We start from the raw sequence: 12844 nt of genomic DNA on the forward strand, positions 1-12844 counted from the left end.
ATTATTCGTTGTTTGATTATATCATTATTCCATTACTCGCTTGTTCATTATATAATTATTCCATTGTTCGTTGTTTGATTGAGTCATTATTTCATTGCTCGCTTGTTGATTACATAATTATTTCATTGTTCGTTGTTTCATTGTTTCATTATTACAATGCTCGTTGTTTGATAATATAATTATTCCATTGCTCGTTGTTTGATTATATCGTTATTCCATTGCTCGTTGGTTGATTGTATCATTATTTCATTGTTCGTTGGTTGATTATATAATTATTTCATTGTTCGTTGGTTGATTATATCATTAGGTCTTTCCACTTTTCTGTGGAAAGACCTATTGTTTTTCTTCTGATTATTTATTTTTTTTTTTTTTTCTTCCGCCTAATTTTGTTCTTGCGATAAACATTTGTTTCGCAATATGTCGCTTAGATATTTTGTATATGATATCGAACAGTTTATGCGCTTTTTAAATTTACCCTGCGTAAACGAATACTTTTCTTTGTAGGAGTTATCTCCCCAAACACTGTTTTCCTTGTTAGCGCATCTCCTTCGCAACCGTAAAAGATTATGACAAATTTATTTTACAAAATTGCTCGTTATATCCTTGGCATGATTTGTCCTATTTTGACCGAAGCGATATGACCGCTCCATATGAGAGTTATTTCCCCTTATGCATCTGATATAAGTGATATGAATTTCTATCTTATAAATCATAAGTGATAGAGACCTAGGATCTTTTGATTTGAGGTCCTTGGTCCAAAAAAATGAAAAATAGGTCAAGGTCAAAGGTCAAGGTCATATTCTAATATTTGAATTTGGCTTATTTTCACTTATATCCAAAGACTGTATAAGATATCAACAAATTATTTTTACTAAATTGTAAGTTGCGACATGTCGTAAGATGTAAATTTTGATTGCAAGCGTACGTTGAATGTAAAAGGGAGTTTTCTCCCCTCTTGTATTTAAAAATACGCGATTGGTGATATAACTCATTAACTAAATATAATTAAGACCTATGGTCTTTTGATTTGAGGTCCTTGGTTTATGACCTTGAAATTGATCTCAAGGTCATAGCTTAATTTGACGTTCTAGATTTTGACCTTTGCTTTTATTCTATATGTATACATGATAAAGATATACAACTTTTAGAAAGAGGTATCAAACCATTTAACCTTGAAAAAAACAACTGGAAGTGACATTTTGTAGACCGGAAGTAGCTATTTTTTTGTACTTTATTAATATAAAAGTATATAGAACCAGATATTTTTGGAATAAGTGTCAAGTAAATATTCAAATATAATCGGAAGTAATATTTTTCAAACCGGAAGTAACAAATTATCTCCCTTATTTAAAAAAAAATGTATGGAAACAATATATTTTTGGAATCAGCTTACTAGGAGCTATCATTTGACGATTGAAATGACATTTTAAACTTAGTTTCACAACTTTTCATATCAAAATACATTGTTTTGATGGAAAGACCTTCAATTGTTCTCTGAACAATTGGTTTTTAATTATTTCATTGTTCGTTGGTTGATTATATCCTTATTTCATTGCTCGCGTGTTAGTTATATCATTATTTTATTGCTCGTTGGTTGATTATATAATTATTTCATTGTTCGTTTGTTGATTATATCATTATTTCATTGTTCGTTGGTTGATTATATAATTATTTCATTGTTCGTTGGTTGATTATATCATTATTTCATTGTTCGTTGGTTGATTATATCCTTATTTCATTGCTCGCGTGTTAGTTATATCATTATTTTATTGCTCGTTGGTTGATTATATAATTATTTCATTGTTCGTTGGTTGATTATATCTTCATTTCATTGCTCGTTGGTTGATTATATCATTATTTCATTGCTCTCTTGTTAATTATATCATTATTTCATTGCTCGTTGATTGATTATATCATTATTTCATTGTTCGTTCGTTGATTATATAATTATTTCATTGCTCGGTGGTTGATTATATCATTATTTCATTGCTCGTATTTGATTGTATCATTATTACCTTAAATTATTGATTAAAATAAATCACCTGTAAGTTAAAATGTAAAATACATACTAATGTACACATCGATATTGAATGATATGCGTTTGTCATAGAAGTGAGAGGTTTAGCTAGCTATTAAACTAGATTTAATCAGTCATTTTCTACATAAGAAAATGATAGTACCTAGACAGTAATATTATAGTTGTTATCCATTCGTTTGATATGTTTGACCTTTTGATTTTGCAATTTTGTAAGGGAATTTCCGTTTTGATTTTTCCTCAGAGCTCGTTTTTTATGTGATTTTACGTTTTACAATATGAACCAAGTTGATGAAAATAAATAATAGAGAAAAAAAAGCATGTGTAAATAAATAATTTTCCATAATTAATTAACAAAAATATCAAAGAGTAAATGATACATTTTACCCAATAAATAATTGTTTCCGGAAACTTTAAATGCATAACAACAGAACACCGTAATAAAACGCGCTAATTAAATATTATCTCCTATTAAAATAAAACAACGCCCCTTAACATTCTTGGAATTATTCTTTCGTATATTTACAATCAAAACAATGACTTAGATTAAGCAACTACTGGTCACAGTACAATGTTCAACAATGAGTTAAACTTATATTGTATTCATAAAGTAACCTATAAAACGCAACACACGGCGTCAAAACATATTTTTGAATATTTTTTTCCAATGGATGAAAATAAAAACGCTTATCTTTTCGAGTTTTATAGATATACTTAATTGATTCACAACATAAGAAAAGCGCTTCGGATGAAAGAAATTATTAAACGTGTTGTTTTCAATTTTTTTGACATCACTGGGTCGACTGCTGGTGGACTAACAGTCCCCGAGGGTATCATCAGCTCATTAGTCAGTGATTCGGTACTGACATGATTCAACAAATTTACTAAAATTGTCCCTTAATAAATTTTGAAATTATTATGAAACTAAGGTTTCAACTCCCTCAGGCAAAGTTGGCTTTAGAGGAATTTGCCTTTTTATTTTAGGCATTTTTTACATATAGCTCTTCAAATGTTTGGCTTTGAGCGTTCATGATGAAGGTTAATCAAGAAAAGCGCTTCGGACGCAAGAAATCATAAAACGAAGTAATATTCTGATGAAGTCATCCTTTAGAAATGATCCTGAATATTTGCCATCAGTGCAAACTCTCTTAACTGAAAAAAAAACCACTCAGAGTTATGACTAAGATGAGCCCTTGAGTCCTGGACTCGTGAAAAACTGTGGATTCACCATTTTCAAAAACTGAAATTGAAATGTTTTGTATAAACTCAACACACATATCATTATTTTAAGGCAAAAGTGTAAAAGTAATCTAAATGCAGTGTCATTTTATTGCTGTATTATGTCATGGTGACTAAAATAATAATATTATATTGCAATAAAATATCTTATTCTTACTGTTGGACTCATCATAGCTAAAAAAAAAAAGATAATTGATCAGTGTCGATGAAATACAAATGATATCCTACTCTTTCAATTTCATCTGACAATTTTTCATCGAATTTTTAGTCAGTTGTTTACCAGAGTAATTATACTTTAAATGAAGATCTCATTAATACTTATGAACTGAACCAAAAAAAATGAATAAATGTTTTGCATTAAAAAAAAATGTTTGTTTTACATTTTTAATTTTATATATGAAATTATATAATTTACATATTAAAATCTACACTTGAATTCAGTGTTAAAGAAAAGATTTTTTTTTATATTTCTCAATAAGTAACTTGTCAAACAAAATTTAAGGAAGGATGAACTGACGTCAGTCGGTTCGATTAGATTAAGTATATATAATAAATATACTACCACACTGTATTGAACACGTTGAATAGAATTGATTGATTTAATTAAGTTGCTTCCTTACAAAAATAAGAATATATGGTTTGATTGCGAATGAGACATATATCTATCCACCAAAGTTTAATTGAAGTGGGTGTAATCAATTATAGGCAACTGCACGGCCTTTAACTATCAAAAAATCCCATGCTGCAAAGTCAGATATAAAGGGCCCCGACATGAACAATGTGAATCAATACAATTGAGAAATTATCACTTTACTGTAAAACTAAACTTCCTCCAGCAACAAAATACATAAAATGACCAGTTATCTTCAATCGAAATTTTATTTTTAAAAATATAGTCTTGCCATGAAAGATACTAATAAACCTTAAATCATATCATATGGAATAATATATACATTTTTGTATATACAGTTATGTACTACACATACCAATTTGACGCTGCAGCCTCCATGGATTAGATTAATTGACTGACAAACGATATTACTTACCATGGTGTGACGACAATCCGATGACCATTTAGAACCTTGATTTTTCTCATACATTCAGTACATTATAACTTAACTCGTGCCTGCTGTATAATTAAGCAGTAATCATAAGTAACATATAGTGTAGGGATCAGGTTTCAGTAGTAGGGCGAAACCGATTCGTACTGCGAAATTATTCCGTAATCATTAGTAACATAAACTATACAATGTAGGTCTTCAGGTTCGAATAGTGGGGCGTAACCCATGGCTCATGTAGGTGTATTCAATACTCATTAGTAATGGATATTCACGATAGGTCATCAGGTTCCAATAGTGGAGGGAAACATAGTCATACTGCATGCTTATTCAATGATCATTAGTAATATATACTGTAAGTCTTTATTGTTGGGTGGCAAAGTCATCAGCTATGGTAACTATGATGCCTCACATGCTTTCTCTGACTGGGCAACTGATAAGAGATTCTCGATCTTCTGGAATAAAATACAAATACTATTGTTTATAACGTAACCACATTTCATTAAAGAACACTCATTTCAGTGAGTTTTGTATCTCATATATGTCCATGTGAATTTATATTGAAGACACTACCAAACGAAAAGGTGACGTGCAAATGTTGATCTTTCATTTACATTCACGCAGAAGGACGACTTCAAACTAAAAACACTGACACATGCGATGTTTTCAACTTTCCAATTGTTAACTTCCAATTTCTCAACAGTAACATAACTCTATCAAACTGTACGTAGTGTCTTTATCTTAATTTACATGTTTCGTTCGCACTTACATTAACAGGGGTGTGTGGTCATTACACAAAAAATCCCCCAACAAAGGTATGATGAAGGGCGATCAAAATCAAAACTAATCAATCTAATTAAAATATTGATCTATGATTACGTTTTACTGCATCAATATTTTAATTAGATTGAAAACTAGTCTACTTATGTTTAAGCTTTAAAATATGGAATTGGATGAACGATACAATATGTCCGTGTCTCAACGGACTAGAAACATGTTTTCTCGTAAATACTGGTAAGGACGTCTGATCTGTATTTATACCGAGTGTGTCCTTTTCCCGATCAAGACATTTTGACTTAGCGTAGATTCACATGGATCATACATACTTTGCAAAAAGTAAAAATCACAAAAATAGTAGTGATGACTATCGGAGATATATAGTTCGAAAAAAAAAACGATGATAGGCATTACCGTTGTTAGAATATGAAATAAAGTAACATTTACATAACATTAAAAGTCGCAATTTTGAAATTGAGCAGCACTAACCTCTCCAACAATCATGATGTAAATGATAATGACTTTTTTTGTGTTAAAACGTTTTAACCTTAATGTATCGTTGTGTTAAATTGTCCTTTACCTACGTGTTTTTCATATCTGTACAGATTTAAAAGACATATATTTATTTCTCTTATAAAATTTATAAATTATTCAAGGTCTTAACAAATGCCTAGTATACTGAATGACATAAAACAACTAACCAATAAATCGTATGACCTACATCTTATTGAACTATCCTTTAACGACCTTCATACTAGAGATTTTTTAATATCTATAATCTATAATGCAGGATTTATGTTTACAACTTCAATACTATAGCTGGTCTTAATGACTTCTACAATGTAAAATAGGGAAGAACGATTCCAAAGAGACATGACATTCAAACTTATAAGTTGAAAAATGTTGACAATGCCATGGTAATAAACACAAACGAAAATTGACGAAAAGGAAACACCAGTATACAAAACTCAACATTGAACACTGAACACAGAGTAACATGACCCCCACTAAATGCGTGTTTCCATTTTAATAGATTCATTATAAAATTGCGAAGAGGGAAGGGCTGTAAAGGGAGCTTGTATAATTAAAATGACTGTAGTAAATGTGGATGTAAATAGGAGAAAAAACATTGGAAAACTCTCTTATATTTAAAAAAAATTAGTACAAGTCTGTCCAGATGACAGAATATGGACAGAAAGTATAATGATGGGATAATACAAATCATAGATAAAAATAAGCTAACTACATGTGGCAAAAAGACACGACGAAAAAAACAAACAGCGGTTAACAACACAAATCTAGCCAATATTAGTGTTGACTGGATAGTGATTACAGTGGAACTACTTGGACCACTCGGCCACCGAGGCCTTATATATATATATTACAAATTTACAATTGAAGAAAAGGGACACATATATTCAGTAACGGTAAATAAAATGATGGAGTCCACCTTAAAACTTTGAAAAGGATTGACTTCGTCGTAACAGTATCGAACTATAATTGTTGAAATTCTCTCTAAGCAGCAATCCTCTATCAAGAAAATCACGAACAAAAAAGAATTGGATTTATGTGATATCTTTTGCTAATTTGTAACAGCTTTATTAAGGTTTCAATTATAACAAACCAATGCTTAAGCTTTTACAATCTAAAACCCTTCATGTTTAGAACCATAATGTAACTTTTTCCTGTCGTTGTCATACTTTTGCTCCTCAGTATGATAATCATATGTCGTTTGTTTATTTTTCTGACCTTGAACGTCAAAGTTCTTCTTCCCTTGACCTTAGAAGTGTTCATAAAAGTATAAATAACCTATATTGTCGGACGATTATTGCACAGATCTGTACCTAGTCATTTGCAGAGGATAGACTAGTAGATGGTAAAGGATTATTCCGGATGTCTTATGTGTTTTTATCAACTAATTGTTATGTTTAAATGAAGATGTACCAAACACAAGTTATAGCCCTCAAGCGAAAGATGTTTTATGAATGAAAATGTTTTTTGTAAAAAAACATCCACTTAGTAAAATTGACATGTCTTCAACAGATGTTGATCATTTTTATAGAATAAAAGAACGATTATGAAAGTCGTAAATTGCTTTCCATTCATATCTTTTTCATGAATGGAAAATATATGGATTGATGGGAACTATAAATGCACTATATTACGTTTGAAGTTGTCAATATTGAATAAGATGATAGTAATGAATGCCCAATTTTCAGTCCAATCAATTATGGTTCTTTTTCCCAAAAGTCTATTTTTATGCTATTGCTCAGTTAAAAGATAATTTTCTGTTTGAATTAAGAGATGGTCAATTGATTGTTATGAGAATTTAATTAAGATTTATCAATACATATTAACCGTTTAAATACGTTTATATATGGTTTTACCAACGAGTTATGCAATTACTGGAAATCTCCCACACAATTTTAGGTTAAAATTTTCGTTTTATTTCATTATTAATTTAGCTCTTTGAAATTTCGTGCTGAACTGCTCGTATAAACATTTGTAAATTTGTATAATTAGTAAATAAACTCATCATAGATACCAGGACTAAATTTAGTATATACGCCAGACGCGCGTTTCGTCTACAAAAGACTCATCAGTGACGCTCGAATCCAAAAAAGTTAAAAAGGCCAACTAAAGTACGAAGTTGAAGAGCATTGAGGACCAAAATTCTTAAAAGTTTTGACCAATACAGCTAAGTTATTCTATGCATGAGGTAGAAGTGATACCAAAATAAGTACAATGATTATAAAATATAAAGTAACAAAAGATACACTTCTTGTATATTCTTGTATATTCACTGATATTGAATACTATAGTGTTATTTATTGGCTGTTTCTGTATTGGCACTTTTATAGATTCGATGTTAGCTGCATTGGATCCTAGACTAACACTGAGAGTCGAGGGCCAATACAGCTGATCGAGACCGATACAGAAACAGTCAGTCCATAACACTTTTATTAAATGATTTTAATTCTTCAATTAAACTAAGCACATTACCTTGAAGTTGAAGAAGATACAGAAATTCATAACTGAACTTGTCTTTTTGAATTCACCATGATTTTTTGTCAACATTGAAAGATTTAATTTCTGATTTCTCGTCCAAGTACTAAAAAGTACTTAATCTTATGCCATGACAATTAATTTTATCTTGCTTTTTATATATTAACTGATTGTTGGTTGCTTAATGTCCTCTGGCAAATATACACTAGCTGGAAAGAATTAGTCAAACAGTTTAAATGAATTATTGCTCTAGACTTGTATGCGTTCTCGTGATTGGTCAACGGAAATGAAACAGTAAAAATAATCGGAAATCGTACTCGAAAAGGCTGAGAAATATTTCCGTTTAAAGACGTAACCAAACAATAAAAAAACATGTTTTTCCTTTAGGGAAATTTGATTTCACTTGAGGAAAACTACTTTTCCTCTGAGGAAATTGTTGTTAAAAGGGGCATAACTTTTTCAACAGTGGGGCTAGAGCCAAAAATCAGGGAACCAATACCAACCAACTTATCAATTAATTTTGACTTAACTCCAAAAATTAAGGTGACAACTTTTGCACTCAGCGGAATTGCAAAATTGTCCCGGAGACTGTTAATGAACATGATTTAAACTTTTTATGATATTTTAAAAGTACATAATTATGAATACAAATGTATTGTATTCATAACGATACCTCCAATGTTAACTGTTTAGTAAGCTTAGGCGTTTGAAAATATAAACCGGAAGTGAACGTCCTGTATTACCCCGTAGACAAATACGGTAACCAATACGTTTTTTGCCACCGAATTGGTTTTGTACAAAAACCAATATAACTTCGAATTTATAACTAGTATCGCACATGCTGATTTATTCGTTTAAGGTGATGATTTGCTCATATATCATTTAATAATACTGTATATTATAAAAGACCACGATTAACATATGCATGGTATACAACTGCATATTGAAGGAAACCACGATTAACATATGGTTTACACCTGTATATTGAAAGAATCACGATTAAGATATGGTTTACATCTGTATATTGAAGGTAATCACGATAAACATATAATATACATCTGTATATTAAAGGGAGCCTAAATTGTAGGACTATCATTTGACAGATATGTACCTAGTCATTTGCAGAGGATAGACTAGTAGGTGGTAAAAGATTATTCCGGAATTTGTGTTTATATCAATTAGGAGTAATTGTTATATTTGGATGGAGAAGTATCAAACATAAAATACAGTCTACCATATTGAAGGGAACCACGAATAAGATGATTTTTGTTATTGTTGTGTTGTTGAGTATAAAAAAATGAGATAGCACATTCTATATCACGACTTTTTTTTTCTGTCATCCATTATCTGATTTTTTTTTTTTATTATTTGAGAAAATCTCAGGTATCATTTGCAATGTCACAGCCCATTTTTATACAGAAAGGTATTTTTAATTGTTGCTTATGACAGTTCTATTGATTTAATTTTGGATGTAACGCGTCTTCTGATGGTCTGACGTCGTTTTGTTTATGATATCATAGACATAATTCTGTCATGTGACCGTGATGTCATCGACGTATTTCTTTTCTTTTTTATGTTATTTCTTCATAGACAGAAACAATATTACAGTCATTCCTTAAATAATCACTTGAACAAGATGAACTTTCCTGAAAAATTTGAGTAATTATATAGAATTGTAAATAAATCACCTGACCAGTTGATGTCCCGGTTAATGCACCCCACAACCTGTTGTTTACCTTGACAAACATTATTAAAACTACTTGAGGAAACAATTTATAACTAATCGAGTTCGTATTTTTGATACTTTTAAAATATTCAAAAGTACACAGCGTAATATACAACGTACATGTTAAACGAATCTGATTTAAAATGTATTATATTTGATGATTTATTAGTTTAAATATATTTTAGTTACCTACATATGCAAGAGGGATGAGACACAAGTTCATAAAATGTATAGAGTATTCTCACATGAACAATTTGTTATATTTATAGCATAGTATTCCGAGTTAGACAAATAAACTTTCGAACGCGTAGCGTGAGAAGTTTATTTGGCTAACGAGGAAGGCGTTGCTATAAATGATTTGTGACATGAATGACACGCCCATGACAGTCCGTGCAAAAAAAATCACGTTTGGCGCGAAAATCTATCAAAGCGCATGATTCTGAAGGAAGCGATGATGGCAGACGCATTCTCTCTACCCTTAGAGTCTCTACCAGATTGGCTTGAAATTGAAAATGTAGATACGGATGATTTGGTTCTCTCTCAGGTGTGTATTATTTTTTAAATTGAAATAAAATGATTTACGCTAATTATTGTCATATTGAGGCACGGACCCCCCTTTTTTTGCCAAAATGTTAAAAAAAAAAAAATGTTTTTATTTTTCCATATGTACAATTTACTACAATATTAAACTGATACCAAGTCCTAAAAATTAATAATCAGTCGATACCATGCCTTTTTCTACTATCTACAAGATCCCCAAGCGAAAATATTTGTTTTTACCTTGGGGCCCCAAAAAGGGAAGTTAATGTTCAAAATGCATGTGCTTCTAATCGTGAAACGGTAAATTTTTACTGTGATGTGATGTCATTTATATGCCCCAGATTGGACCTTTTTTTTGAAATATAATTATTTCATTCTCTTGAAACGATTTTTACTATTTTGCAGGTTCTTCAAGAAGTCGAGGAAGACATGTCGTTAGCCAATGCGTCGGAAACAATAGAGGAGAATATTAGACTGTCGCAAATTCATTCAAATATGGAACCATTTTATAACATGAGTGTATCACAGGCTGTGGATTACTACCACTTGGGAACATTTGAGCTAGGAGATTTCTTGCTAACCGACTTAAAAGATGAGGATGTCGAACCGGTGCGTTTCACTGCACCAGTTTCAGATGAGGATATAGAAAAGCTGATATCGTCTCAAACAAACGCGAACACGAAAAAGAATACAAAGTGGTCTATTGGTGTTTTTAATGAATGGAGAATCGCAAGATCTAAACATGGCGATAGTATTGCTGACATACATATGCTCGAAGCTGCCGAAATGAACCACTGGCTACAACGTTTCGTGATTGAAGTGCGTAATAAGAAAGGCGAGGAATATCCCCCCAAGTCACTCTATAGCATAATATGTGGATTATTGCGCTATTGCAAGGACATGAACGTGAATGATAAGAACTTTCTTGACGAAAAAGACTTGAGATTTGTTACTTTCAGACGCGTCCTTGATTCTCGGATGAAAGAATTGTTATCAAAAGGGTTCGGAACAAAAGTTAAAAGAGCTGATCCTCTCAGTCTACAAGATGAAGAAAATTTGTGGCAAAAGGGGGTTTTTGGAATGACGAATTCTGTATCGCTCCAGCATACTGCTTTTTTCTATGCATGCAAACTTTTTGGTTTGCGAGGACGAGATGAACACCGTAATCTAGACTGTTCCCAATTTGAAATTGGGACCGACCAAACTGGAAAGTATTTGCGCTTCATAGGGAGGAGTACAAAAACTTTCAAAGGAGGTTTATCCCATCTTAGTCTGGATAACAAGGATATCAAACATTACTCCGAAGAAGGTAAGACATTTATTTGTAATTTCTAAATGGTTCTTTATGTTATACATTTATATAAGTAAGAATATGCTGTATAATTGCCAATGAGAAAACTCCACCACAGACCAAATAACTTGTATATAGAAGTTAGCAACTGTAGGTCCCCGTTCCATCTTCAACAATGAGCAAAACCCAAACCGCATATATAGTCAGCTAAATAGCCATATTTGATTGCATTGTCAGTACTTTTAACAGTATGTTAAATATACTGTTAAATGTGATTTTCAACCCATTACAAAGCAGGATTAAATAGATTGTATCCAGTTTTCACATGTTCTGTGCATGAAAAGTTTTATTTGTTAATTTCATGTTGCTTTATTATTTAATATGTAACTATAAGCAAGTAATATTCCTAAGAATATTGTGTATTTGTGTATATTATATTTTAGTTTAATTTTTAATAATTTGCCGTAAATATAAAGTCAAATATTTAATGAACGAGATATTTTCATCTTGTTTTATATTTAAATCATCTATCTGCAAACTTCATTAACTTTTCTATTACCATTGTAGGTCCTCGATGCATTGCTACACATTTTCAGAAATATTTAGAGGCGCTCGGTAATGTGTTATAGTAGTCTCAGGTTAGCCACACCACCGATGAAACGTCAACGGACCACACCAGAAATGCTTAAAGACGTTACAAATACTAAAGGGGTTGTTCAATTTTCAAATTGCAACTTCAACTTTCACTAACTAAGCTCTGCATTTGAACAAAATTTCATTTCAATATGTAATGAACAATTTTTGGTTTATATTTCAAAAGTACAAAGAAAATTTGTAAAAAAAAATCGGTTCTATTTTGAAAAAATTAATGCGTAGTCGTTTCATTTTTTTTGGTTGTCTGTCTGGCGGAGAAAACCACACAGATTTAAAGATTTGTATTTTGTTATAAGAATTCTAATAAAATTGACATTTTTGTGTGTGCTTTTTTTGTAGGCGTAATCTTTTCCTAAGGAGGCGGAGCTTACTCGTGCAATATTGGTTAAAGTGTTGTTGGTTATTTCATGGCTGTTTTCCCATTGAGTTATATAGGCCCATGTGACCTTTCATGCAATATTATTTGGTTGCTTCAATTTAGATCATACATTTTGGTACTAGCTTGTCGTCTCTGTGTT

The 12844-nt window shown here is 31.3% G+C and overlaps 1 protein-coding gene across 1 annotated transcript; it reads left to right on the forward strand.

Moving 5' to 3' along the window:
* Positions 1-10103: 10103 nt before the first annotated feature.
* LOC134715074 (uncharacterized protein KIAA1958-like) lies at positions 10104-12478 on the forward strand. The gene is made up of 3 exons (XM_063576956.1): positions 10104-10385; positions 10787-11690; positions 12240-12478. The coding sequence occupies exons 1-3, from the start codon at positions 10275-10277 to the stop codon at positions 12299-12301; spliced, it is 1077 nt and encodes a 358-aa protein (XP_063433026.1). The 5' UTR covers positions 10104-10274; the 3' UTR covers positions 12302-12478.
* Positions 12479-12844: the final 366 nt, after the last annotated feature.

The sequence above is a fragment of the Mytilus trossulus genome, chromosome 4, assembly GCF_036588685.1.
Source record: "Mytilus trossulus isolate FHL-02 chromosome 4, PNRI_Mtr1.1.1.hap1, whole genome shotgun sequence".
In the NCBI taxonomy this organism is placed as follows: domain Eukaryota; kingdom Metazoa; phylum Mollusca; class Bivalvia; order Mytilida; family Mytilidae; genus Mytilus; species Mytilus trossulus.

Bases quoted from the DNA above. Each gene is read 5' to 3' on its own strand.
- LOC134715074 (XM_063576956.1), top strand. From the start codon at position 10,275: ATGATTCTGAAGGAAGCGATGATGGCAGACGCATTCTCTCTACCCTTA. The intron at 10,386-10,786 runs GTGTGTATTATT...ACTATTTTGCAG, and splicing joins ATGATTTGGTTCTCTCTCAG to GTTCTTCAAGAAGTCGAGGA. The intron at 11,691-12,239 runs GTAAGACATTTA...TTACCATTGTAG, and splicing joins CAAACATTACTCCGAAGAAG to GTCCTCGATGCATTGCTACA.